Here is a 24233-nt window from a genome sequence, read left to right as displayed (position 1 = left end):
AAAAAAAAAAAAAAAAGAATAATGCATAGAGCATATCTTCCTTGATATTCTTTAATAGATATTACTTATTAAACAGTATATTTTATCCTAGAGAAGTCTGCCTAACTCTTTCTTAAAATTTGGTTACTCACACATTCAATTTTTCTGAAGTGGGCAACAAAAACATTTTTAAGGTATCATTTATCTTACATTGCTGTCAGCTGTATGAGTTACATGAGCTTTGGTAAATCGTCAGCAAAAAGGTAAGGGCCAGTAACAAATGGAAATGTTTGTTGTCGTTAGCTTATGGTATGACCACAGACATAAGTGACATGGCATGGGAATCCTTGGGGTGTGTTCAAGGTGGATGTAAGTAATACACTGATTTATAAAAGAGAATCCTTCAGATACATGTAGTACTACTAACATTTCTAGATATCTCTTGAACATTAGTTTGTGCTAACATTGAAAAATTCTTAATATTGACAATTGCTGCTCAGTTAGTGACCCCTGCCATGTCCTCTATCCTGTTTTGTGTGCTTTACACACATACATCATGACACAGGTTTGATTTTACATATTAGGAATTAGAGACCCAGACAAATGAAAAGACTTGTCTCAGACTTTTTGTAGGCAGAGCTATGACAGAATCGAGCATCTTCCTGGTTCCAGAGTTGTATTACTGATGATTTAAATGGGTTTTTCTAAAATTATGTATTGATGTACTAAATGTTGCATGTTTTTACTATTATTTATATTTCTATGCTTAAAAAAGTCAAAGTATTAAAATAATTGAAATTAAAATAATTTGATAAAAATTTTTGCTAAGTAGATAGTTTTACATTGAAGAAAGGAAAATATGATAATTTTATGTTTAATTTTAAAGGTGGTGCCTCATTAGACCTTAAAACCTGTCCTCCAAAACCATCAAAATGGATCCTGGACATGACTTGGCTGAATTTGGTAGAACTTAGCAAACTTAGACAATTTTCAGATATCCTTGATCAGGTAACTGTACTTTAAATCAACTTAAGCTAATGTTATGTTGAGCAGCTTTCTGATTTCTACAATATTTGTGGAGGAGAGAGAGTTCTTAATATTGTCACTCTTTTTTTTTTAACTTTTTTAATGAACATTTCTTTTTCTTTTTAAAATTTATTTATTTAACTTTAGGTGCATACTATATCTGGCATTTCTCCCCATGTTATCCCTCCCCACCCTCCCCTCCCTCCCCACTCCCTGCTGTCTCTTCCCTACCCCCACCAACTGCCCCCAGTGTGTGATGCTCCTTTCCCTGAGTCCACATGTTCTCATTGTTCAACACCTACCTATGAGTGAGAACATGCGGTGTTTGGCTTTCTGTTCTTGTGTCAGTTTGCTGAGAATGATGGCTTCCAGATTCATCCAAGTCCCTACAAAGGACACGAACTCATCGTTTTTTATGGCTGCATAGTATTCCATGGTGTATATGTGCCACATTCTCCCTGTCCAGTCTCTCATTGTCACTCTTAAAATGGCGTTACATGTGCTTGACCTTCCTCAAAGCTCACCTACACTCTGATAATGCATACTCCATTCTTTGTAGGATGGTATTGCAGGAAGAAATATGCCCAGGAACTTTAGTGCCATCCTGGGCCAGATGTTAGTATCACCAATCAAAGGTCCACAAGTAGAAAAACTGATAGATCCAGTTAGATTAAATAATTAGATAGACTTAAAAAGGCTTTTCCTTCTTTCTAGAGGTTAAATGAAAAGACATATGAACAGCCTGCCTCTGATTGCTCAATTTCCGTTCTTGCCTTTTGTTTCTCTCCCTCTTCTTCTTCTTCCTCTCCTGCCCTTCTCATTTCTGATTTAGGCACCTGGGTATGAATCTCATGCAAACACTTGGCCTTTTATCTTTAGAAGCTTTCATCCTTCTAGAATCAACCAGCTCTGATGAATTGTGCATGTGCTGGAATCATGGAAGTTGGGTGTAGAAAATTGAATTGGGACAAGCCAAGAAACAGGTTCTTGAAAATCAGGTGACCATAGAGAAATGAGGTTGGCAGCAGGGTGGCTTTATTCATTTACAAGTTGAAGCTTTTTTTTTTTTTTTTGACCAGGAAGTGTCTTAAAGTTAGTTCTTGACTTCCCCAGTTTAATTTGACCAGTTGCTTATGTTCTGCTATACTTTTATGTTTTGGCTTATAACTCGTGTTGTTTATTATTACTAGCATGTACTTGGGGCTACAAACCATTCTGGGTTATTCCCCAAGAGGGTAATCCCCAGTGGCCTTGCCCAGACCATTGATGTTGAAGTTGCTACTTTCTGGAGATGATATCTTATGCATGAAATCCCTCAATATTAAGTAGTCCTTCATGATTGAAAGAAGTTACCATTTTTTATTCTTACATAGTACTTGCTAAATATGAACCTGGAATGATTTGCCTTTGATTATATCCCAGGAAACACATTTGAGCCCTTAATGAAAGGAAATATATCAGAGAACATAAGATGATATTTATCTGCAGACATTGTTTGTTTGGTGTTTCTGATCTGCTTACCATGTAATTCCTGCCTATCTTTGGCGTTTTAAGCTCCAGAGGATAATGTACTGTGCCCTTTTACTCTTTCACAGTTGCCTGAGGGAGCAGGTGTCTGGTCATTCATCTGTTGATATTAACTGGCATATTACCAATTACTCTAGATTAATAGAGTATTGATCAAAAAGCTGTTCATTCAATAATAAACATGTATTAAATGCCTTTTTTTTGTGTCAGGAGTGGTCCTGGGAAATGAGGAAACATAAGTGAATGAGATTTGGTTCCTGACATGAGAAGATTTTGTGGAGCAAATCAGACTTCGTTGACATAATGAAAATGAGTTTCCATTGATTTTGTTGTATTCTTTACAAATTTGTTACCACAAAGGCGTAGAAGAAATTAAACATCCCAGGACTCTCCCTATGTTGAAAGCTAGCTGTAGGCTGATGTTAATATGGACTGACTTTGGAGCAAATCACATTTGATTTTAGACTATCAAATTTTTTGGTACTATAATATAAAATAAAATAAATAGCCAAGGAATATAATTTACACATATCTGGAGTGGTCAGAGATTTGATGAAAAATATCTATGACCTATTATTGAAAGATTGTTGGGTAGCATGATACATTTTTTTGTCCCGTGTTTTTTTCAGATATCAAGAAATGAGAAAATGTGGAAAATCTGGTTTGATAAGGAAAACCCAGAAGAGGAACCTTTTCCAAATGCCTATGGCAAATCTCTTGACTGCTTCGGACGCCTTCTCCTTATTAGATCCTGGTGTCCTGACAGAACCATTGCCCAGGTAAAAAGTCTATATTAAAGAGAAAATTGAGAGAATATTTTTAAAGAGAATTTATTTTAAATTAAAAAAAATTTAAATGTGAATTTCAATGAGAATTTTCTTGTAGGCTTCTGCGTGATTTTCTAGCAATTTGTGTGAAAAATGGAAAAGTAAACAACAAGTAAATGTACAGAGATATACATTTGGGCTAAGTGATTTAGTAACTTTTTCTGACCCAACGGCTATTATAAAAGTAAATGAGAAAACCATGATTCTTAGGTTGGCATATAGGTATAATATGAAGGTAATGCATTATTCTTTTATATCATTTTATATTCAATTGAAAGTTATATGGCTGCTTCATTTTGCTAGTAGTATAACAATGTTTCTTAAAGCAGGAAGAACGTAAAGGCATTAGGGTGAAGAGTAGGCTGGGGGAGTGACAGTGTGCCCAAACTGTAGTCATTTCCTCAGAAAATGTCACAGCTCTAGATGTCAGTAGTTTGTCTTACAATTGAATTTTACATATGTCTTAAACGTGAATCCTGCCTCCAGATGATTCATCTATTTAAAGATCTTTAGTTTGCTGGCTTAGTATCATGGGACTTTGCCCACTCAAAGGACTTGTGTCTTGCCTTTATGATGAAAAGTTTCACTCTAGTATTCAGCCCAGGTTGACTCCTTAAGGGCTTTTCCAAATAAGCTGTGGAGTAGCAATAGCCTTGGGTTTATAATAGAATATAAGACATTTTCTCCTTCGTTCTCCAGAGGGAGCGTTAAAAACTTATGGAGTTACTACCTCCAAGTCCACCTAGGTACTGTGGAATCATGAAAACAACCAGATTCAATGATTTATTGAGAAGAGAAAAATGAGTTTCATAATTCGGGGCACTGAGATCACTCTTCCTTTCAACTTTTCTTCTCAGTTTCATTACTTTTATCCTGCCCAACTGAATTGTCAAATAGTTGCCTTATTTAAGGACAGTGTGGAAAGAAATGTTTGAGTAGTCTCTTTCTGATCTTTTTCCACAGAAAACTAAATTTGTTTCAATGCTGAAATTTAAGTAACTCTCTTTTTTTAACTTTGTCTTCGTCCCAGCTTCTCTGATCCCTGGGTTTATCACAGCCATGGCCTCCTACCTGTTCTCCTACGTTTCTTCTTTTACGCTCTAGTCTACCCTTCACACGTTACAAGAAATGCAAGATGGTGCCATTCATTGGCTTTTCAAGTCCTACGGTATCAGTATCTTCCCATGGCCCTTATGATGCCCACATCCTAAACAAGGTTTAGAGGTCCTGTTGGATAAATGTTCTCTCCTCTCAAGTTCTTATTCTCCTTTTAGAATCCTTTTGTGATTTTCAATCTGACAACTTTTTGGGAAGCATATTAGAAGGTCTACAATGTAGATACATTCAATCCCATTCCCCAAAGGCAGCATCAGGCTATATGCATTTCTTATTCTCTGCATTTTGACTCAGTGTGACTATCCACATCTGGGGATGCCTGACTGCAAAAATGCTGCACTGTCAGAGTGTGTCTCCTTAGAGGTACACATTTGTGTCTTAAAAATCTTTAACAGGCAGGGCGTGGTGGCTCACACCTGTAATCCCAGCACTTTGGGAGGTCGTGGTGGCTAATCATGAGGCCAGTAGTTTGAGACCAGCGTGGCCAACATGGTGAAACGCTGTCTCTACTAAAAATACAAAAATTAGCCCGGTGTGGTGGCGGGCATCTGTAATACCAGCTACTCAGGAGGCTGAGGCAGGAGAATCGCTTGAACCCAGAAAGTGGAGGTTGCAGTGAGCTGAGATCGTGCCCCTGCACTCCAGCCTGGGCGACAGGGGGAGACTCTGTCTCAAAAAAAAAAAAAAAAGATACCCTCAACAAAAGGAGGTTGGCACAGGCTGAATCTGCTGCACTGGGACCAGATATTGGGACTAACAAGTTCTGCAGAGTTGTGTGAAGAGCAATGTGGGAAAATGCAGCTTTCCATTTCCACTCATGCCAGGGGGGTGTTGGCTTTCTTTAAAGGTTGATAGGCTGTACAGAAGTCTGGCTTGCCACACCTGAATTGACTCTTACATGAGTTATTCTGGGTGTCCTTCTGTCCGCAGCCAGTGACTTGCTCTTTTCTGCTTCACGGTCTCTGCGTATGTTCCTTCTGCAGAGAATGCACATTCTCTGACCCACTTAGCTGTCCTCTTTGCCTCAATAAATCCCACTCATCATCCAAGCAACAGCTTAAATGCTTCTTTCACAAGGAAACCTTCTCTGATATATGCCTGCAACATTAATCGGTTCCATGCTTTCATATCACCCTGCAAGTCGTAAATCTTTCAAACTAGTTATTTTGCTATTACTTGCTCAAGGTATGTCTCATCTTGGCATGGAGGTGGGGGGGCAAGCTTCATAAGGACTGGGCCGTTTGTTTACCGCTCTATTCCTAAAATCTGTTGCACTGCCTGAGCCAGAGGAGGGGGTCATGGACCGAGGTTTATATCTGTTGTAGGATGTGAATTATCTAACATGGTTTGTTAGTCAGTTTTTGCATTGCTATAAATAAATGCCTGAGACTGGGTAATTTATAAAGAAAAGAGTTATAAGGCTGGGCGTGGTGGCTTATGCCTCTAATCTCAGCAGTTTGGGAGGCCAAGGCAGGTGAATCACAATGTCAGGAGTTTGAGACCAGCCTGGCCAATATGATGAAACCCTGTCTCTACTAAAAATACAAAAAATTAGCTGGGCATGGTGCCAGGAGCCTGTAATCCCAGCTACTTGGGAGGCTGAGGCAGGAGAATCACTTGAACCCAGGAGGCGAAGGTTACAATGAGCTGAGATTGTGCCACTACATTCCAGCCTGAGTGACAGAGCAAGACTCCATCTCAAAATAAATGAATAATAAATAAATAAATAAATAAATAAAAGAAGTTTAATTGGCTCATAGTTCCACAGGTTTTACAAGAAGCATGGGACTGGCATCTGCTCAGCTTCTCGTGAGGCTTCAGGAAACTTTCAATCATGGTAGAGGTGAAGGAGGAGCTGGCATGTCCCATGGCGGGAGCGGGAGCAGAGAGGGTGGGGAGATGCTGCACACTTACAAACAACCAGATCTTTCAAGAGCTCACCCACTCTCATGGGTACAGCACCAAACCATTCATGAAGGACTCACCTCCGTGACCCAAACACCTCCTGCCAGACCCCACCTCCATCACTGGGGATTACATTTCAATGTGAGATTTGAAGGGGGCAAACATTCAAACTATATTATTCCATGGCCCCTCAAATCTCATGTCCTTCTCACATTGCAAAATATAATCATCTCTTCCTAACCATCCCCCAAAGTCTTAACTTGTTACAGCATCAAGTACAGAGTCCCAAGTCTCTCCAAGACTCATCTCCTCCCACCTATGAGCCTGTAAAATCAAAACAAATTATTTACTCCTAAGATACACTGGTAGTTAGGCATTGGGTAAACATTACCATTTCAAAAGGGAGAAACTGGACAAAAGAAAGGGATTGTAGGCCCTATACAAGTCTGAAACCCAGCAGGCAGTCCTGACATCTTGAATCTCTGAAATAATTTCCTTTGACTCATGGCCTGCCTCCAGGGCACGCTGGTGCAAGGGATGGGCTCCCAAGACTTTGGGAAGATGGGGAGAGAGAGTAATGCCTAGAATTATTGTCCTGCTGGCCCAGTGAGATAATGCAGGGTGTTGGGTTGAAGTTGAAGTAAAGAAGATGAAGAAATGTACTCTTTCTAAAGCATGCGTGTGTGGTTTCAGATCCATGCCTCCTGCAGTGAGGCCTCCCCTGGGATTGCTGAGCATCCTTGCATATCACATGTTTGCACCCAAGACTCATTATAACCTTTAGGCTTGGAGCCAGTTTGAGCCATGACTGTGACCTTATTTAAGAATGTCCCTTCTCCAGGAACTGGAATTATGACCAAAGGTCCTTTCCCCAGATATAAGTGAAGCAGCCTTCCCTTTTGTTACCATTCCAGAGGTTGGCAAACTAGGGCCCGCCAACAACATTTGGCCCACTGTCTGTTTATGTTCAGCTAGTGACTTAAGAATTATATTTTCAAATGCCTGAAAAAAATCGCCAGAACACTAATATTTTGTGGCATGTAAAAATTATATAACATTCACATTTTGGTGTCTCTAACATTTTATTGGAACATAGCATGCTTTTTATTTGTGTGTCTGTGACTGCTTTTGTGCCACAATGGCAGAGTTGAATAGTTGCAACAGAGATAATTTGACCACCAAAGCCTAAAATATTTACCATCTGGCCCATTAGTATTCTAGCATGTTAACTCATGGCCTGGATGGTAATATCCGTACCAGGCCAATGCTGAGTTATATGGTGGAATTGGCCATGTTGAGCCCCTCACTACTCTGGGGTGGAAAGTACATGAATCTTGATGAGTTGCGCTATAGAGATGCCGCAGTGATGGAGGTACATGTGGCTGAGAAACAGCTGCAACTGTGGAACACCTCAGTGTCCAGCCTTTGAAGTCCTTCCTGATCACAAGGCTCCCTGCTTCAGTGGCTGTGGCTAAATATGTACATGGAGTAGGCATTTGGGGAAGTCAAAGAACATGTCAGGCAAACTTATTAAACACCTGCCAGAGGCTCCAGAAAAATATGTAGGTATTTATATACAAGTTAGAGACTGAGATATTGGATCTGCCCAACCTAGATAATGTATTGAGAAGTATGGAAATAAATATGCCTATGCCTCAAATCCAATTGGACTGAAATCCACCTCCTCAGAACTTCTCCCAGCCAGTGAACTAGGACAACTAGTACAACTTTGGTTTTTTTAACTGTCTGATTTTGTACTGGGAAAGCAACAGTCTTCCCACCTATAGAATGGAAATATAAACAAACAAATATGAAAAAAATAGTCTCCGTCTTGTTTCCCTGACAGGGTTACTGTGGACAGCATTGAGTAAAGAGGAAGGAAGGGTGAGCCTCTCTGTGAGTGGGGGGCTCAGATACTGTTTGGTCATTTCATTGCAGGTGGCCAAGCCCTGCCAGGGAGGGCCTGACCACCTCTTCTTGGACCTTTGGGAAACCAGGCAGAGGCCTTTCCCCAAAGCCATCTAGAAATAGTTTCTAAGGCAGGAAATCCTGTGTTACAAAATTGGCATGCCTTTTAATCTGCCATTGGTATGGGGGAACTGGCAGTATGAGGAGGGATTATGATTTTAAAAGAAGGAGAGGAGAGCCACGGTAAAAAGGCCCAGCTCCTTCTGAATTAGCTGCTGTGAGTTAGGGAATGGGAACGCTCACCTTTTTGTGTTTTGCATTCTCATGAGGAAGACGGACATTTCATGACTACTGATTTTCAGAGACCCTTTACCTGGCTATATGAATGATGAAGTTTGTTTGAGAAGTCTCCACACACCAGGTGGAATCAGAAAGTAGGAGATCAAGCCAGTCATTAAATAGTCTAGACTCATTTGGCATCCATTTCCCCTCTCTTACAAGGTAAGGGAGGACATAGTAAGTAAGCCAGGAGATTCCTCTGTGGTGGCCACTTCTCTCTCATTGTAACCTACAAAGAGGGCAAACATGAGTGGGAAACATCACACCAATTAATTTGTAAGCTCAGATTCTTGGGGTACATTTTGAGGATGAATAGGGGATAGCAAGATATCGAAGATGAGGGATGAGCCCACATTACTGACTGAAAATCAAACTCTGATGTTTTAAAGTCAAAGATAATGACTGAACCAGCCCCAGCTCCCCTTTGGTCCAGGTCTCTCTGAAACCTGTCTGATTCAAGGGAAGCTCCACCGGAAGCTGCTCTGTGTTTCTATGGGAATTGGAGTGGGGAGCTCACCTGCTTAGTCCTTGGGAGAGTTACAGGCCATGTTGCACCCCTGCCTAGGTTATGTGAAAATGATTATTGTGGGAAATGCTGCTGGGCAGAGAGGCTTGGGTTTTACCCATCGGAGGTGAAAGAAGAGCATCAGAATAGGAGGAAAAATGTTTTTGAGGCAATTTAATTATTTAGAAGGCAAAGAATATAGACTAAGGGTCATATTCATAATACCATTATGTATTATGGTATTACAAAAAATAAATTATAACCTTTATAAAATTTATAAAATTTTTTTTTAAATTTATTAGTTGAAAAATAAATTGTAACTCTTTTACCTTATTTGAAAAAGGACTTGTTGTTACCAAAAGTTTTTTCTATGGTTGTAATAAAGTTGACAAAAATCTGTGATATTTCAAGTATGGATTTCATTCAAAACAAAATTAACAGTAAAGGGGTGAGCCAAATATGAGAAGGGTCGACAGCAATGATGAGGAGAGAGGTTATGGGTTAAATCTTTAAAAACTAATTCATTCATTCAACAGATATCCAATACATTTCATACAAGTAGTCATTCAATAATTATCTATTTGATCAGTACCCATTACATTCCAGGGATAGGGTTGCTTACTTGATTATTTAAATGTATATATATTTGCCTTAAAGCATCCTAAACAATAGTTTCCAAGTGTTTTCATTTTCTAATATATTGAAATGGGTTTCAGACCAGTATATTGAAATGGGTTTCAGACTAGGAGTCACACAACTTTGTTTTTTTTTTTCACTGTCTGATTTTGTACTGGGAAAGCAACACAGTGTTCCCACCTATAGAATGGGGATATAAACAAACAAATATGAAAAAACAGTCTATCCTGTTTCCCTGACAGGGTTACTGTGGACATTGTTGGGATAATTGCAAAAATGAATTTTGGAAACCACACTACATTATCCACACGAAAGAGTTGGAATGACTTTTGCTGACTTGTACACTGTTTTTGGCAGGCCCGCAGGTACATCGTGGACTCCATGGGAGAAAAATATGCTGAAAGTGTTATTCTAGACTTGGAGAAGACGTGGGAGGAATCTGATCCTCGGACGCCGCTCATCTGTCTCCTGTCTATGGGCTCAGACCCAACAGATTCCATCATTGCCTTGGGGAAGAGATTAAAAATAGAAACCCGTTATGTGTCCATGGGCCAGGGCCAGGAGGTCCATGCTCGAAAGCTCTTGCAGCAGACCATGGCTGATGTAAGATAGTGTCTACTTTTGTGCCATGCTGTTCATGTTACAGGTTATGGAATAGCAATGCAGAAAAAAATACAAATCATTAGGAGTTTAAATTTACATGCATGCTGTTTATGTCCATTTTTTTTTAAAAAAATAGCATGTTTTTTTAAAAAATAATTTTAAGCTAGCATTAAAACTTTTGAGGCAATGTGCCAAATAAATCAACTACCCCAAAATAGCTAAGTGGATGGTCTACTCAGTAAGATGAAAACAAAATATTGAATGCAGATAATGGCAATCCCAAAGAAATGGGATTCTGTGGGTGAAGATAGAACATCAGAGTTCTCACCTAAGAAGCGTAGAGCACCTGGGCACGATGCCTCACAGCTGTAATTGTAGCACTTTGGGAGGCGAAGGCAGAAGGATTGCTTGAGCCCAGGAGTTCAAGACCAGTCTGGGCAACATAGAGAGACTCCATCTCTGCGAAGAAAAAAATTAACTGGATGTGGTGGCCTGTGCCTGAGGTTCCATCTACTTTGGAGGCTGAGGTGGGAGTATCACTGGATCTGGGAAGGTAGAGGCTGCAGTCACTGCACTCCAGCCTGGGTGACAGAACAAGACCCTTTCTCAAAAACCAAAACAAAGCAAAACACACAAAAAAGAAACTTAGGTTCACTTCTATGCTGGATAAAAGAGAGAAACTGAAGTCTTTTTGTTGTTGCTGTGTTTTATATTGGATTTCCTTTCTGTTTTGAATTGTGGATGGTGCTAATTGAATTTTTCAAAGGGTAAAGATTAAGATAATTTATTCAGCAGTACTGCAGATTTCTGAAGAAAGTATAAGGGAAATGTGAAATCTCTAAATTACCAGTTTTACGTGTATCTCTGCTAAGACTTCAGATCTAGTGTTTTTTTTTTTTTTTTTTTTTTTTTTATATAAAACTTTTTTTTTTTTTTTTTTTTTTTTTTTTTTTTTTGAAAGACAACTCATGCTTCTCTAGTCAGTGATCTAAAACTGGTTGTAGAAAAACACCTCAAGATTATGATCTGGATCTTGTAGATGATTTTAGCAAAAATATTTTATAGATTAGATATTGAGGAAATTATCATTACATGACCCCTAATTTTGCCTGAGTTGCATTACACAAAGATCTTCTTCTACTTATGACATAATTCATGCAAAAGATATGGCTTATTATTTTCTAAGGCTCTTGCTCTTAGTGTGGTCAGATTCCCAAGGAAAGTTCTTCCACATTCTAAAGGGTGTATGCTCTGTTGCCAGGATCTGAGAACTAGTGGGAGGCAGGTGGTAGCAGGTCTCAAAATTCAGCAGGTAATCGTTCTTTCACCTGGTTTCAGTGTGGTACCTATTCTCTCAATGCACTGATGAAATCCTTCAGTCTAGACCCTGTCTGTTTTACCTTCTGTAGAAAATCAACTTCTAATTTTTCATTAAGGCAGACAGGAGCATGTTGGGGCCTCGGCTTTCAGTCTTCCTCTTTTAGCAAATGTCTTAGCCTACTTCCAGTGATACTTTGTATCCTCCGTTCTTGAGAATTTGGGGAGTTATGTGCTATAAATCAGGTTGCGTCTCAGCTTTCCCCAAATGCTAGCTTAGGATTCAACTTTCTTGACCCTCTTTTAAATCTTAGTGATAATGTCTTCATTCTGTCATTGTCCTTAAGAGTTCATGCCTTTAAAATTTTTCTTCATTGTAGTTTCAGTGGAATTTGGGGATGAATCTGTGTTAAATGGATGTTTTCAATCAACCATCTTTACTCGGAAGTCCTTTTATATTTAACTTTGATTATATTCATGATTGTAACCATAAAGTATTCCTACAATTGCATACTAATGTATACTGCATGGACTAAATGCGTGGACTTAAAAAGAATAGCTTATCTCCGTTAAACATTTTTGTTTTCTTAGTTTTGATCTAGATTAATTTGAAGTGGTTAGGGCGTTCTATTAAATTTTAATTACTTAATTTCTAAAGAATGTGGTAATTTCGAATTTGGGTGAAACACAAAAATTTCTGTTTACTGCTGTTGACTTAGGGAGGATGGGCACTTCTGCAGAATTGCCACCTGGGACTTGATTTCATGGATGAGCTGATGGACATCATCATAGAAACTGAGACTGTGCATGATGCGTTCCGCCTCTGGATGACCACAGAGGTTCACACGCAGTTTCCCATTACACTCCTTCAGATGTCCATTAGATTTGCCAACGATCCTCCACAGGGCCTCCGGGCAGGACTGAAAAGAACGTATGGTGGTGAGTCCAGAAATACTTCTGAGTCTGTAGGAGTTTTCTGTACTTATTTTCTTAAAAAATATTATAAAAGGATTAGTTAGGATACAGTTATAGCAAAGAGTACTACTGTTTAATCTGATGAGGAGGTGATGGTCCTCTTTTGTGAATATGCCCTGGCAGTGTGAACACATCAGAGCTCATGATTCCCACCTTCTAGTTGCCTCTTTTCCCAGTACTGCTCTAGTTAAGCCCATGATATTCTCCAGCTAGACATAATTAACATCAAAAATGAGCAATTTTGTCATTTGTGATTTTTATGCTCCGTACCTAAAGTAGTGCAGTAGTCTCTTCTGAGAGGAGAGTCTGAATTAAAGTGATGGCCTGCCTCCCTTTCATTAGGGCCATATGTCAGAAGTTAGTTAAGTTAAAAATCCGGTTTGGGCCAGCACACTCATGGCCAGATGCCTCCATCATGACTGAGGCTGAGGTTGCACTCGCTCTTGGCTGTTGCTTCCTCTGCTTCATAGCTTTCTGTATGGGACTCGTGGTCATGAGATGAACATTCAACTTTCAGTCAGAAATCCTGATTCTGGCCCTTGCTGTTGCTAAATACTTTGTTCTCTTGGGTGAGAGTCACTAAAATAACAGGAGTTTCAATTTTCTCACGTATAAAATAGGGACAACAGAATCTCTCTAGGAGAATTGAAATAAACTGTAACTAAAATCATATATTTGATAACCATAATAAATACAATTATTATATTTCAATCTGGAAAACCTGCAAAGAGATTTTTGGGGAGTTGCTAACAAGGCTCAAATTCCTGCCAATCTATAAGGTAATGTCGGGATAAAATAGAGGCAGAGGGATAATGGCAGTAAGAAAATCAAATAAATTTAATTGTGTAGACAATTTAGTATATGCATATGTAACAATCATTATTATTTGGCGCATGTACTCAGGTGCAGTAGGCTTCTGTATATACTATTTTAATTAATATAAAATTAGTTAAAAGTATATGCCCCAAGTGTATGCCCCAAACAATAATAATAATAAGTAATAATAATAGAGTGGCAGTTATAGTAATAGTGGGAGAGTTGAACTGTCATTACCCTTCCATCTTGATTTTATCCCTAAGTGATCTTGCTAGATTGGTGGGAACTTGACTCACGTTAGCAAGCTCCATCCCTCCTCAAAGTCTCTTTGAAGACTTTTTAGAGAGAAACGGCCTCTGGACACCCAAAAGTTAAATTATTATTGTCACATGAGTGTCATAAAAATAATTCAAAGTAAGTGAATTTTAATATCAGGGATTTACAAACATGATTAATTACTTATAAAAGTAATAGAAAATGAAGATGTTTGAGAGATGATACATTTTTCACCCGACTGACCACAACAGGTGTGAGCCAAGACCTGCTCGACGTGAGCTCTGGGGCCCAGTGGAAGCCCATGTTGTATGCAGTGGCTTTCCTGCACTCCACCGTCCAGGAGAGGCGCAAGTTCGGTGCTCTAGGGTGGAACATCCCCTATGAATTTAACCAAGCGGACTTTAATGCCACTGTGCAGTTCATCCAAAACCACCTGGATGACATGGATGTCAAAAAGGTACTACTGCGCCTGCTGCCTCGTGCCCCCGGTGGCTGTGGGCTTGGACCGTCAAGCTGACATGGCTTCCTAGCTTCGTAGTAAAATTTGCTGTGCTTGCAAAGTCATCTTTAAGTCGTAGCAACTTGGGTCACGCTTGCCTCTTGATTTCAGGAAAAAATGCACAAGTTTTGATTATTATTTTCTCTCTTTCTTTTTTTTTTTTTTTTTTGAGACAGGGTCTTACTCTGTCACCCAGGCTGGAGTGCAGTGGCACAATCTCAGCTCACTGCAGCCTCCACCTCCCAGGTTCCAGCAATTCTCCTGCCTCAGCCTCCTGAGTAGCTGGGACTACAGGCACATGCCACCATGTCTGGCTATGTTTTATATTTTTAGTAGAGATGGGTTTTCACCATATTGGCCAGAATGGTCTCAATCTCCTGACCCTGTGATCCGCCTCCTTGGCCTCCCAAAGTGCTGGGATTACAGGCATGAGCCACTGTGCCCGGCCCTCTTATTTGATTTCTCAAAGGCAGGTTGACCTTCCAAAGAGAGCCTCAAAGGGCCCATTGTCAGGGGTATGGGTGGGGAGACTCATTCTTCAAAATCCTAGAAAATGAAAATGGGAGTCTAGATTAGTTTGAAGTGTGTGCTTTCTAAAGAACTGCCTCAATACTCTCAAAAAGCAAACACTTTTCTATTTACATTGAGGTACAAAAACATGAATGCATCGAGGAAGTCTATTTCAAATCATGGACATGAGTAATTACTCTTCTTTGCCTATTTACTTTTCTTTCTGCACTTTCTCTTCGCGATACTGATGAAAATGACTGACTCAATGAATGTTAAAAGTGAATATATGGGTGTTGGCAGGGAAATAATAATGCAGTAGTAGTCAGATCCACATAATTTTTCTATAAATTTTCCCAGGGTGTCTCCTGGACCACCATCCGCTACATGATAGGAGAGATTCAATATGGAGGTAGAGTCACTGATGACTATGATAAGAGGTTGTTGAACACATTTGCTAAGGTTTGGTTCAGTGAAAATATGTTTGGACCAGATTTCAGTTTTTACCAAGGATACAATATTCCAAAATGCAGCACAGTGGATAACTATCTTCAATATATCCAGGTTTGTCAACTTCAGAATTTTATGCATAGAGCAAATATCTGTACCCATTTGACTTTTTGGTGTTAAGCACACTGTCTATGTTGCTTTTACAATAAATTTTAATGGTGATATATACTAATGCTTTTGCTGTGAAGGCTTTCTTCGTATTTTTATACTTAACAGATGATTGAAGTGTTTACATTTGTCCTGAGTGTGTGTTTTGTGTGAATCGTGTTTCCATCCCCCTTCTTTTTTTAATGCCCCACGGAGGAATTTTCTTTGAGGAGATGGCAGACTAGGCAGATTTAGAACTAGGAGACCTACACAAATCCCTGGAGTTCTCTGTCTGTGAGACTTCAGCTGCCACAGCAGTAGGGCAAAGGCAGCTTCTACACCCAGTTTGTTCTGTTTTCCAATGCACTTGCCTAATCCCGTGACATCTGTTCCTTAACCCTGGCCTAATGGACAGCCAATGGGCACATCCAGGAACCTGCTTTGTCTAAGAGCTTCCTCTAAGATAGGGTTTTTCAGCCTTGGCACTATTGACATTCAAGGCTGGATCATTCTCTGTTGAGGGAGGCGGGGGGCGCTGGCCTGCGCATCACGGGCTATTTAGTAGCACCTCTGGCCTCTATCCACAGGATGCCAGTAGCACTCCTTTACCCAGTTGCGGGAACCAAAAATGTCTCCTAAAATTGCCAAATGTCCTCTGGTGGCACAAAATTGTTGCTGGTTGAGAAGCACTGATGTAAGAAGGCATAGGGAGATTTCTTTTTTTTTTTTCCTAGATGTAAATTTTTTTTTTAATTGAACTTTAGGTTCTGGGGTACATGTGCAGATCATGCAGGATTGTTGCATAGGTACTCACACGGCAATGTGGTTGGCTGCCTCCATCCCCCTGTCACCTACATCTGGCATTTCTCCCCATGTTATCCCTCCCCGACCTGCCCACCCACCCCCACTGTCCCTCCCTTGGCCCCCCGCAACAGACCCCAGTGTGTGATGCTCCCCTTCCTGTGTCCATGTGTTCTCATTGTTCATTACCTGCCTATGAGTGGGAACACCTAGGTAGATTTCTACCGGCAGTTTGAAATAGGTAGGGGAAAAATTCTGATTTTCAAGGTGACTGTGTTTTTTTTCTCTATACCTTAAATTCATTAGATCATTATTTAGCAGTCTCTTTGGTGTCTGTCTAAGATTTACCTCAGAGTAAACAAACTAAAACATAACAGCCCCAGAAGGCTAAATTTATCAGTATATTTACATGTTTTTTGATATATAAATGTAATGAGTTTCTCATATATTACCACCTCTGCACTTTTATTCATTCAAATCAGCAAATATATTTGTCTTACTGTAATCCATGTATCTTTAAATCATCAGCACTGAATAGGAAAAGTGCCCATGGAGGCATAAATTTAGGGGTGCCTATACATATATTTTTTATATACACCCCATCTCACAGTGCGTTTGCGGTAGCTCATAAGAAGACATTATGCAAGAAGGAATAAAACGATGGAGAGGAAGAGAGAGAAATATGAGTATGCCAATAATTAAGTTAAGGATAAGATTCATACATAGAAAGATGTGTCAAATTGTCAGTAAATTTTCCTTGTTTTCAAACGGTTGGGGGATCTTTCTCCCAGCTCATCCTGCTTCTGCCTGTGTCCCACTCCGTCTCTGTCTCTCTGACTCTGCTGCTTTCTCAATTTCTCTCTTTTCCTAGCCTCTTTTTCCCTGGGAAAGTACAACTCCCACCTGCTGCCTTTATTTGGACCTCAATTACTAAAGCTGTCATTTCCTGGTATCTTACAAACATAATAGTCATTAGTTATACAACATTGATTTGGTTGGACAACTGGTTTGTGTTTGATTAGACTGTCAGAAAGCAAAACACCAACCACAGCTCCCTTTCTGTGTCACATATCATATAACAAGACAGTCTGTCTTTGATTAAATTTTGTTTCAGGTGCAGACTGTAAAGAGTTATGAGCCCAGTTTATGTTTCTCAATGTTAATTGTTTTTTTAAGGAAACTTTTGATTCTTTTCTGCAAAAATTATTGAGGTTTGTAGCTTGACACCAATAAGAGTTAAGTAAATGCATATCCTCATAAAAGGATTTTTGTTTCCTAAGATAGTATAATTTAGATGGTGTTTATGTTGGCAGTCTGTGCTTACCTGGGGTGTTTATTGTTCAGAGTTTGCCTGCCTACGACAGCCCTGAGGTGTTTGGGCTCCACCCCAATGCTGATATCACCTACCAGAGCAAGCTGGCCAAGGACGTGCTGGACATCATCCTAGGCATCCAACCCAAGGACAGTTCTGGTGGAGGGAATGAGACCCGGGAGGCAGTGGTGGCCCGGCTGGCTGATGATATGCTGGAGAAGCTGCCCCCAGACTATGTCCCCTTTGAAGTGAGTTGACAAAATCCTTACAAAATGTCAGCTGGGGTTGCATGTCTTCTGTTGGGAGACTGAGGAAGAAGAAAGGTGGGCAAAAGATAATTTTCCTGAAATTAAAAAACATTCTTTTAAAAAACAGCTTCTTAAAGAACCAGGAAAAGGAGTTTTGTATCCATGAATGTAATGTAATCTTTTCAATATATAAACCATAAGGAAACCTGTTGAGAATGTTGGTTCTATGATTTTGCAATTGTGAATTGTGCTGCTGTAAACATGGGTGTGCAAGTATCTTTTTTGTATAATGACTTTTTTTTTCCTCTAGGTAGATACCCAGTAGTGGGATTGCTGGATCAAATGGTAGTTCTTACCTTTAGTTCTTTAAGGAATCTCCACGCTGTTTTCCATAGTGGCTGTACTAGTTTACATTCCCACCAGCAGTGTAGAAGTGTTCCTTGATCACTACATCACTACATCCATGCCAACATCTACTGTTTTTTAATTTTTTGATTATGGCCATTCTTGCAGGAGCAAGGTGTTATTGCATTGTGGATTTGATTTGCATTTCCCTGCTCATTACTGATGTTGAGCATTTTTTTTCATGTTTGCTGGCCATTTGTATATCTTCTTTTGAGAATTGTCTATTCATGTCTTTAGCCCACTTTTGGATGGGATTTTTTAAAATTACTGATTTGTTTGAATTCATTGTGATTCTGGTTATTGGTCCTTTGTCTGATGTATGGATTGTGAAGGTTTTTCTCCCATTCTGTGGGTTGTCTGTTCACTCTGCTGACTGTGCCTTTTGCCATGCAAAGCTGTTTAGTTTAATTAGGTCTCAGCTATTTATCTTAGTTATTACTGCATTTGTCATGGTCATGAGTTCTTGGTCATGAAATCCTTGCCTAAGCCAATGTCTAGAAGGGTTTTTCCAATGTTATCATCTAGAATTTTTACAGTCTCAAGTTTTATATTTAAGTCCTTAATGCATCTTGAGTTGATTTTTGTATAAGGTAAGAGATGAGGGTCCAGTTTCATTCTTTTACATGTGGCCAGCCAATTATCCCGTCACCATTTGTTAAAAAGATTGTTCTTTCCCCACTTTATGTTTTTGTTTGCTTTATCAAAAATCAGTTGGCTGTTAAGTATTTGGGTTTATTTCTGGGTTCTCTATTCTATTCCATTGGTCTATGTGCCTATTTTTATACCAGCACCATGCTGTTTTGGTGACTGTGGCCTTATAGTATAGTTTGAAATCAGGTAGTGTGATGCCTCCAGATTTGTTCTTTTTGCTTCGTCTTGCTTTGTCTATGCAGGCTCTTTTTGGTTCCATATGAATTTTAGAATTGGTTTTTCTAAGTCTGTGAAGAATGATGGTGGTCTTTTGATGAGGATTGCCTTGAATTTATAGATTGCTTTTGGCAGCATGGTCATTTTCACAATATTGATTCTACCCATCCATGAGCATGGGATGTGTTTATATTTGTGCTGTCTGTGATCTCTTTCCACAGCGTTTTGTAGTTTTCCTTGTAGAGGTCTTTTGACTTCCTGGTTAGGTATATTTCTAAGTATTTTATTTTATTTTTGCAGCTATTGTAAAAGGGCTGAGTTCTTGATTTGATTCTCCACTTGGTCACTGTTGTTATATAGAGGAGCTACTGATTTGTGTACAATTATCTTGTATCCAGAAACTTTGCTGAATGCTTTTTCAGTTCTAGGAGCTTTCTTGAGGAGTCTTTAAGGTTTTCAAGGTAAATGATCATATCATCAGCAAACAGTGACAGTTTGGCTTCTTCTTTACTGAATTGGATGCCCTTTATTTCTTTCTCTTATCTGATTGCTCTGGCTAGGACTTCCAGTACTATGTTAGAAAGGAGTGGTGAGACTGGGCATTCTTGTCTTGTTCCGGTTCTCAGAGGCAATGCCGTCAACTTTTCCCCATTCAATATTATGTTGGCTGTGGGTTTGTCATAGATGGTTTTTATTACATTGAGGTGTGTCCCTTGTATGCTGATTTTTCGGAGCGTTTTAATCATAGAGGGATGCTGTATTTTGTCAAATGCTTTTTCTGCATCTATTGGGATGATCATGTGATTTTTGTTTTTAATTCTGTTTATGTGGTGTATCACATTTATTGACTTGCATATGGTAAACCATCCCTGGCATAAAATCCACTTGATAGTGGTGAATTCTCTTTTTGATACATTGTTGGATTTGGTTAGCTAGTGTTTTGTTAGGGATTTTAGCATCTATGTTGATCAAGGATATCAGTCTGTAGTTTTCTTTTTTGGGTGTGTCCTTTCCTGATTTTGGTATTAAGGTGTTGAATTAGGGAGGGTTCCTTCTTTCTCTTGTGGAATAATGTCAAAAGCGTGGGTATCAATTATTCTTTGAACGTCTAGTAGAATTCTGCTGTGAATCTATCTGGTCCTGGACTTTTTTATGTTGGTAGCTTTTTAATTATCATTTCAGTCTCACTGCCTGTTATCTGTCTGTTCAGGGTTATCTAATTCTTCCTGATTTAAGCTAGGAGGGCTGTATTTTTCCAAGAATTTATTCATCTCTTCTAGATTTTCTGGTTTATGTGCATAAAGATGTTCGTAGTAGCCTTGAATAATCTTTTGTATTTCAGTGGTATCAGTTGTAATATCGCCTCTTTTGTTTTTTAATGAGGTTATTTGGGCTTCCTCTCTTCTTTCCTTGGTGAATCTTGCTAATGGGCTATTAATTTTGTTTATCTTTTCAAAGAACCAGCTTTTTGTTTCATTTATCTTTTGTATTGTTTCAATTTCATCTAGTTCTGCTCTGGTCTTGGTTATTTCCTTTCTTCTGCTGGGTTTGGGTTTGGGTTGTTCTTGTTTTTCTAGTTCCTTGAGGTGTGACTTTAGAATGTCAGTTTGTGCTCTTTCAGTCTTTTTGATGGAGGCATTTAGGGCTATGAACTTTCCTTTTAGCACTGCCTTTGCTGTGTCCCAGAGGTTTTGATAGGTTGTGCCATTTTTGTTGTTCAGTTAGAAGACTTCAAATTTCCATCTTGATTTCGTTTTTTGACCCAATGCTCATTCGGGAACAGGTTATTTAATTTCCATGTGTTTGCATGGTTTTGAAAGTTCCTTTTAGAGTTGGTTTCTGTTTTATTACACTGTGGTCTGAGAGAGTGCTTGATATAATTTCAGTTTTCTTAAATTTATTGAGGCTTATTTTATGGCCTATCATATGGTCTGTCTTGGAGAAGGATAGACCCTATGCTGTTGAATAGAATGTGTATTCTGTGGTTGTTGGATGAAATGTTCAGTGGAGTATTGAAGTCCCCCACTATTATTGGGCTGCTGTCTCATTTCTTATTCCTATTAGTAAGTGTTTTATAAATTTGGGAGCTCCAGTGTTAGTTGCATGTATCTTTAGTGTTGTGATATTTTCCTGTTGGGCAAGGCCTTTAAAGATCATACAATGTCTGTCTTTGTCTCTTTTAACTGCCGTTGCTTTAAAGTTTGTTTTGTCTGATATAAAAACAGCTATTCTAGCTCACTTTTGGTGTCCTCTTGCATGAAATGCCTTTATCACCCCTTTACTTTAAGTTTATGTGAGTCCTTATGTGTTAGGTAAGTCCTGAAGGCAGCAGATAGTTGATTGGTGAGTTCTTATCCATTCTGTGGTTCTATATCTTTTTTTTTTTTTTTTTTTTTTGAGGCAGAGTTTTGCTCTTGTCACCCAGACTGGAGTATAATGGCATGATCTCGGCTCACTGAAACGTCTGCCTCCTGGGTTCAAGTGATTCTCCTAGCTCAGCCTCCCAAGTAGCTGGGACTACAGGAATGCATCAACACACATGGTTAATTTTGTATTTTTAGTAGGGACAGGGTTTCACCATGTTGGCCAGGCTGCTCTTGAACTCCTGACCTCAGGTGATCCACCTACCTCGGCCTCCCAAAGTGCTGGGATTACAGGTGTGAGCCACTGCACCTGGCCTGGTTCTCTGTCTTTTAAGTGGAGCATTTAGGCCATTTATATTAAATGTTAGTATTGAGATGTGAGGTACCATTGCATTCATTGTGTTATTTGTTGCCTGTGTACTTTTTTTTTTGCTTTTTAAATTGTATTTTTTGTTTTATAGGTCCTGTGTGTTTATGCTTTAAAGAGGTTCTGTTTTGATCTGTTTCCAGGATTTGTTTCAAGATTTAGAGCTCCTTTTAGCGGTTCTTGTAGTGGTGACTTGGTAGTGATGAATTCTCTCAGCGTTTGTTTGACTGAAAAAGACTGTATCTTTCCTTCATATCTGATGCTTATTTTTGCTGGATACAAAATTCTTGGCTGATAATTGTTTTGTTTGAGGAGGCTGAAGAGAGGGCCCTAATCCCTTCCAGCTTGCAGAGTTTCTGCTAAGAAATCTGCTGTTAATCTGATAGGTTTTCCTTTATAGGTTACCTGGTGCTTCTGTCTCATAGCTCTTAGGATTCTTTCCTTCATCTTAACTTTGGATAACCTGATGACAATGTGCTTAGGTGATGATCTTTTTGTGACTAAGTTCCCAGGTGTTCTTTGTGCTTCTTGTATTTGGATGTCTAGGTCTCTAATAAGGCCGGGGAAGTTTTCCTCAATTATTCCCTCAAATATGATTTCCAAGCTTTTAGAATTCTCTTCTTCCTCAGGAACATTGATTATTCTTAGGTTTGATCATTTAACATAATCCCAGACTTCTTGGAGAATTTGTTCATATTTTAAAACTTTTTCTTTGTCTTTGTTAAATTGGGTTAATTCGAAAACTGTGTCTTCAAGCTCTGAATTTCTTTCTTGTACTTGTTCAATTCTATTGTTGAGACTTTCCAGACCATTTTGCATCTCTATAAGTATGTCCAATGGTTCCTGAATTTTTAATTTTTTTTCTTTAAGTTATCTATGTCCTTGAATATTTCTAACTTCACTTCTCATATTGTTTTTTGGATTTTCTTGCATTGGGCATCACCTTTCTCTGTTGCCTCTCTGATTAGCTTAATGACTAACCTCCTGAATTCTTTTTCAAGTAAATCAGGGATTTCTTGTTGGTTTGGATCAATTGCTGGTGAACTAGTATGATTTTGGGGGGTGTTAAAGAGCCTTGTTTTGTCATATTACTAGAGTTGGTTTTCTGCTTCCTTCTCATTTGGGAAGACTCTGTCAGAGGGAGGGTCTTGGGCTGAAGGCTGTTGTTCAGATTTTTTGTCTTACAGGGTGTTCCCTTGATGTATTACTCTCCCCTTTTTCCTACAGATGTGGCTTCCTGTGAGCCAAACTGCAGTGATTGTTGTCTCGCTTCTGGGTCTAGCCACCCAGCAAGTCTGCTTGGCTCTGGGCTGGTGCTGAGGTTGTCTGCACAGAGTTTTGTGATGTGAACCATCGTCTCTGGGTCCCTCAGCTGTGGATAGCAGTGTCTGTTCCGGTGGAGGTGGCGGTGGGAGGCAGTGGACTCTGTGAGGGTTCTTAGCTTTGGTGGTTTAATGCTCTTTTTTTGTGCTGGTTGACCTCCTGCTGGGAGGTGGCACTTTCCAGAGAGCATCAGCTTTGGTAGTATCAAGAGAAACCTGCAGTGGCAGGGGCGGGCCTAGAACTCCCAAGATTATATGCCCTTTTTCTTCCACTACCAGGGTGGGTAGGGAAGGACCACCAGGTGGGGGCAAGGCTAGGCGTGTCTGAGCGCAGCCTCTCCTTGGGCTTGCTGTGGCTGCTTCAGTTTCTCTAGTGGGAGGGTGCGTTCAGGACAGGAGGCTCTCCCTTTCCCACTTCTGCAGTTGGAGCACTCACAGTATATGTGGTGTCTCCCTCGTCCTGCAGGGGCAGTCCAGGTCCCTCATAGGATCTGTGGGTACTCTCAGGATTTCTGGTTTGTTCTTGCAGTCGATCTGGAGCTAATGTTCACAATGTAAGCCTTCGAACACTGCTCTGTCCAGCTGAGTGGGAGCAGCAATCTAGTCCTGCCTCCCGCCCCCTAATTGTGTTCTTGTTTGACATCTTAATGAGTATTGTGGAAAGATTTACCCTGATAGTATTTTAAAATCTTCGATTATCCTTTGAGTTACAAACAATTCAATTACATATGCACCCAGAAAATTAAAAAAAATATATTTACAAAATAAAAAAAAAAATGTTTGATTAAACCAAGAATAAGAGGTAGCTGATTTTCCATATAGTTTTAGGAGATGACCTGGACAATCAATTGGTTCTTCTAACACAGAGACACCCTATTTCTTTGTATTTTTTCCTTTTGTACCTCGTTTTCAAAAGGAATCCTATAGCATTTTGAGTCTTTTGCACCCCACTCTTTTCTACTAAGCAGGCGATTTTGGCTGCTAATACTACAGACTGAACTTAGGGACCTGTAGTCAAGGGGATAATGTCCCTGGAATAACCTCTGATTATTTGCTTGAAGAAAAATCAATACTGTTATCGGCTTTCATAGGCACTCTTCATTATAGGATCGGGAAAGGTGTCATTCACATCTAGCAGGGGTTGAAATATTTAGGAAGTGATAAAAATATCTAAATATAGAATGATAATC

The 24233-nt window shown here is 39.5% G+C and overlaps 1 protein-coding gene across 1 annotated transcript in view; it reads left to right on the top strand.

The window, feature by feature from the left end:
• LOC108288037 (dynein heavy chain 5, axonemal-like) overlaps positions 1–24233 on the top strand; it is a 126254-nt gene that overhangs the window by 85152 nt on the left and 16869 nt on the right. Inside the window, exons 22-28 of the mRNA XM_017506816.1 lie at positions 866–987; positions 3162–3311; positions 10126–10371; positions 12408–12627; positions 14007–14212; positions 15122–15325; positions 17504–17719. Of these exons, the coding sequence (XP_017362305.1) occupies positions 866–987; positions 3162–3311; positions 10126–10371; positions 12408–12627; positions 14007–14212; positions 15122–15325; positions 17504–17719 (1364 nt within the window). The remainder of the gene's footprint in view (positions 1–865; positions 988–3161; positions 3312–10125; positions 10372–12407; positions 12628–14006; positions 14213–15121; positions 15326–17503; positions 17720–24233) is intronic.

Source organism: Cebus imitator, unplaced genomic scaffold (genome assembly GCF_001604975.1).
Source record: "Cebus imitator isolate Cc_AM_T3 unplaced genomic scaffold, Cebus_imitator-1.0 Scaffold360, whole genome shotgun sequence".
Taxonomy (NCBI): domain Eukaryota; kingdom Metazoa; phylum Chordata; class Mammalia; order Primates; family Cebidae; genus Cebus; species Cebus imitator.
Note: the sequence above shows the minus strand (reverse complement) of the source record. Positions and strands in the feature narration are given on the sequence as shown.